Here is a 5,211-nt window from a genome sequence, read left to right as displayed (position 1 = left end):
GTGAGCCCACACATGTCCCAGGCATTGTGTTAAGCCTTGGAGATGCAGAGATTAATCTACCTGGTTCCAACTCTCAAAGAGGTCACAGTTCTAGAATTTGTTTTTGTATAATACAGGGTAAGAAAGTTATATAATGTCCGGGGACTGGGTGTGTGCTCCGGGGTGGGCAGTGAGGTGGGTAGAAGGAGGGGTTTATAGGAACAAGCCGTGACAATTCCTGCCTCAGCAAAGTCAGTTTATTGACTCAGATCCACGGTCAATAAAACGTATTTTGGAAAAAATAATGGTTCCTTTCTCCTAGAGTCTCCGGCTCCCTTTAATTATAAGGAGTTGATTTGCTTCATCTCTCAAGAGTGAGAGATGGACAATAAGTAGAGTGGAATTTGGAAGCCAAAAGAGAGAGAGAGAAATAAATGTTTTTAAGACCAAAACCATGCTTTTAAATCATGGATCCCTGTGTAGAGTTATTATATATAGGTCTAAATATTGTTGTACTGTATATCCAAAGGTTTGGATCATTTTTAGTGTAATTACAAAATCTTTTTTAAAGATCAGACAATGAATTAAACATGTGCATGGTAGATTTTTTTCATTGCTCTACCATTTCAAAGATACAATCCAGTGGAGAAGGCAATGTGCCTGATGTACAATGAAATCAGGTTAAAATCAGATTCTGTTATCTAGCAGATTTTCTTGAAAATTTATAAGATTTAAAAGGAGAAAAAAAGTGAACTCAGTTTTTTAGGAGTAAATGTGGGCTGTAGTTACACAATTACAAAGTAGTTGCTCTCAAAGTGTAAAACGCATTTAACTATGGCAAAAATTACAGTTAACAATTTCTGGGTTCATTAAAACAAACAGAAGCACATGGATTTGTAGATTAAATGCAGCTCTTGAACTTAAGCCCATTGTGCAGTTGAAGGAGAGTGTGTGAGGAAGACCTGGCACTGTTGAGTGTGTTAGGAAGTGGACAAGGAAAGAAGCCTTGACATCAGCATCCCAGAGAAACCAGAATTGTGGTAAAATAGGTTGTAAAGGTCTGAGAAAGAAATGATTACCAGTGAACCATCTGTTAGTGAACAAGAAAATGAAGAAAGCTTATTTTATTTTATTTTTTTAATTTTTTTTAGTGTTCTTTTTTTAATGTTTTTTTATTATGTTAGTCACCATACAGTACATCCCGGGTTTCCGATGTAAAGTTCGATGATTAGTTGCGTATAACACCCAGTGCACCATGCAATACGTGCCCTCCTTAATACCCATCACCAGTCTATCCCATTCCCCCAACCCTCTCCCCTCTGAGGCCCCCAGTTTGTTTCTCATAGTCCATAGTCTCTCATGCTTCGTTCCCCCTTCTGATCACCCCCCCTTTCTCTATCCCTTTCTTCCCCTACCGATCTCCCTAGTTCTTATGTTCCATAGATGAGAGAAATCATATGATAATTGTCTTTCTCTGCTTGACTTATTTCACTTAGCATTATCTCCTCCAGTGCCATCCATGTTGCAGCAAATGTTGAGAACTCGTTCTTTCTGGTAGCTGAGTAATATTCCATTGTACATATGGACCACAACTTCTTAATCCAGTCATCTGTTGAAGGGCATCTCAGTTCCTTCCACGATTTGGCTATTGTGGACAATGCTGCTATGAACATTAGGGTGCATATGGCCCTTCTCTTCACTATGTCTGTCTCTTTGGGGTAAATACCCAGTAGTGCAATGGCTGGGTCATAGGGTAGCTCAATTTTTAACTTTTTAAGAGACCTCCACACTGTTTTCCAGAGTGGCTGTACCAACTTGCATTCCCACCAACAATGTAGGAGGGATCCCCTTTCTCCACATCCTCTCCAGCAATTGTTGTTTCTTGCCTTGTCTATTTTTGCCATTCTAACTGGCGTAAGGTGGTATCTTAACGTGGTTTTGATTTGAATTTCCCTGATGGCTAGTGATTTTGAACATTTGAAGAAAGCTTATTTTAATAATATCATGTGGCTTGAAAATATTTAAAAAGTCAGTTTTTTCAGATATTAACAATATTGAGAGAAAGATTTCAGTGAGGTACTACATAGTCTAGTAAAAGATCTCTTTTGGTTTACCATCCTTATTAACAAGTGAGGTACATTAACTACATTCAAGGCTGATACTGAATTAAATTTTATTACTATTACTATTATTACAAACATCACAAAGAACAAAGAGTTGCCAGGTTACAAACAAAAAAAGTAATGCCTAACTTGGACAGATTTAGAGTGAATACCCTGGGTGGGAACATAATGCTTGTAGATACTGAGTGGTAAAGAAGTAAATATAGGTGATATCTTTATCTGGTCCCTGCAGGATCCATTTCTGAACAACAGCAACAGCAAAAACAACCACACCAGTAAAAAATATTTAGAGATGTCTTATTAAAATATGCAGAAGGTCAGCATTAAAGTGCAAGAAAAAAGGGCGCCTGGGTGGCACAGTGGTTGTCTGCCTTCAGCCCAGGGCGTGATCCCGGTGTTATGGGATCGAGCCCCACATCAGGCTCCTCCGCTATGAGCCTGCTTCTTCCTCTCCCACTCCCCCTGCTTGTGTTCCCTCTCTCACTGGCTGTCTCTATCTCTGTCAAATAAATCAATAAAATCTTTATAAAAAATAAATAAAAAAATAAAGTGCAAGAAAAAAATAAATTCCAAATAATAAATCCATAAGATAAGAGTATTTGAGAATGTTTGTACAAAAAGCATCACATCTAAAACAGTGCTTGGAACAGAGGGTTGGTCTACAGTATAAAATATATGAAATTAAGGGAAGCTCTTGATTAGCATTTATAAGAACTGTTTATGGAAGACTAAGTGAATGGATTAGCTGGATCTGGACTATTGCTATTTTTCAAAGGGTGAGAGAATAAATTTGATGAGTAGGAGTGAGCATTCCCCAAAATAGGCCTTATCTATGAAGGGTTGTCAGTCATTTTTACCTCACTTGTGCTAGAGTCACAGCAATGAGGAAATTTCCTTTCATGAAATGTCAAACCTTGTATAAGCATACTATTTTAATTACCACAATCTAAATTTCCCACTGAGAGTAGATCCCCGTCCTTAGTGAGTTAACATTCTAATACGGCCACTTTAAAGAGGAAAACACTGGCCATATTTTGCAGTATATACGCAGTAGTAGACAAAGAGTTTGCAGCATAATTCTTTGTGCAGGGGGAGTGCACAACTAAAGAGTGGAGTTCCTAGAGAAAATTGGTACTCTCTCTTTGAGGTAAAGTGCTCATATGTTTGAGTTAAATTATTTCTTTCAGGAAGACCATTTTGCTCTCTGAAAAAGTAATTTAGTTCAAAAGGGTACCAATTCAGTATCATTAAACCTCTCAGGAGCTACATTTTCTATTATAAGTAAATCCTGGATAAGGTAATTTGCCTCAATTAAATATCACTTTGAATCTGGGAGCGAGTGTATTTTGCTTACCTTACTCATAGTCATCGATTTTCTTTTGATTGCCCAGGTGTGTATGGAAATTTGTTATGTATTATATACAAGCTTAATAAAATAAGACCCAATCCAGTGTTCAAAGTATCATATGTTTAGCAGTAACTTTGCACATGTCTCAGTTACTGTTAAACATGGATCAAGTCCTCAAGACTTACACCCTGGTCTGTTGAGGGTATACAAAATATGTATGGCTCTTCATTAAAAGGAGTTCATAAAGTTTTTATTTTTGACAGTAAGGCATTGAGGTAGGCAATAAAACAGAGCTGGCCTAACTTTCATGGATGTGGTAAGAACTGACTTTTGAAAAACTATGAAAGTGTTTTAAATATTAAACCTTATGAAACAACTAATTACATTTATTATTTAAAAGGCATAATGGAAAGAAATAAAGCCAACAAAAATTTAGGGAAAATACCTAGAATAAGTGCCAAATAAGCAGCTCTTCTGATGACTAAAGAATATGTGAAGTTTAGTGGTAGAAAATCTATTACCTCTGTGACTTAAAATGGGAATAAAGGAAATATGCTGGAGGAAAGTGAAAATCATTAGGGTGCTACAATTTAAACATTAGGCAGTGACCAGATGGTCACCTTCTTGGCTCCTTGGTTCATAACTTTTCAATAAACTCACATTAATCAACACTTATTTTGTTTTGCCTATGAGATGATGGAAATAGTCGTGTTCTTTTCACAGCCCTTCTTACTTAGGGTGTATTGCTGCACTTCAACTGCAAATGGTGGAACACTACTTTGTTTGCCTGTGATCCAAGTCACTTGTCAAACATATCATAAACTTCCATATATTACAAATCTGGTGCTGTAAGTATTGAGATGCTAGTCAGAGTAAATTGTTTCCAAAAAAGAGTATTAGTTTTATTATTTAGCAGTGCATTATACCTAAGACATTTCCTACCCCAAGAAACAGAATAGGCTTCAAAGGATAACCAATAACAACCAATCACCTCACTACCACCACAAAACCACATCTAGCTATATTTTCCTTTGGCCTTATTTATATCATATGGTATCTTATACACATTTAGGAAACTAGACAAAGAAAAATCTCTTTGATGTCTGACTTTTAAAAATTTGTTTCACTCTACGGGGTAATATACCCTGGCAACAATTATTTTGGTCATCTAATCAACACATATTTGTTGTTGCTGTATTACTCTTTATATAGCAGCTGAGCAGCTGCTAGAGATGACATTCTGATCTGAGGACCTGTCAGCAGCTGCATGGAGTGGGCCAGGGACCACTTATACCTGAGATGGACTACAGACTACCACATACCAGAGTTGGAAATCCAAGTCAAATGTAGTAGGGCAGTCTCACTGATCAACCAAGAGTGTCACCTGTACTTGATACGATCTCATCAACAGCAAGCACCTGTGGTGGATTTCCTGGTAGAACTGAGACAGGCATTCTTAAATGAGAGGCCGAGAGGTGGGTAAAGCAGTATTGGAACATTAAGGTAGCTGATTCCAAGAGAAAAGCCAGCTGACAATGTAATGATGTATTTGAATCAGCTGACAATGTAATAAAGGTATTATCCATGAGAAAAAAGGTCACTAAGAATATTTAACTGCTCTCTTTAAGCATTGTTAGAGATATATTTGCTGATAACAGACATTTTTATTATCTGAAAACAAGGATTATCTTCATCAAAATACAAATGGTTCCCAACTTATGATGATTTCACTTATGATTTTTTAACATTATGATGGTGTGA

General features: G+C 37.0%; 1 protein-coding gene across 1 annotated transcript; it reads left to right on the top strand.

Moving 5' to 3' along the window:
* Window positions 1-4,717: 4,717 nt before the first annotated feature.
* Window positions 4,718-4,933, top strand: LOC103673011 (SNRPN upstream reading frame protein-like). Its single transcript, XM_040620919.1, has one exon. The coding sequence runs from the start codon at window positions 4,718-4,720 to the stop codon at window positions 4,931-4,933; it is 216 nt and encodes a 71-aa protein (XP_040476853.1).
* The last annotated feature ends 278 nt before the right edge of the window (window positions 4,934-5,211 follow it).

The sequence above is a fragment of the Ursus maritimus genome, assembly GCF_017311325.1.
Source record: "Ursus maritimus isolate PB19 chromosome X unlocalized genomic scaffold, ASM1731132v1 scaffold_X1, whole genome shotgun sequence".
Classification (NCBI taxonomy): Eukaryota; Metazoa; Chordata; class Mammalia; order Carnivora; family Ursidae; genus Ursus; species Ursus maritimus.
This window is presented reverse-complemented; position numbering and strand designations above follow the sequence as displayed.

Coding starts and splice junctions, on each gene's coding strand:
- LOC103673011 (XM_040620919.1), top strand. CDS start 4,718: ATGGAGTGGGCCAGGGACCACTTATACCTGAGATGGACTACAGACTAC.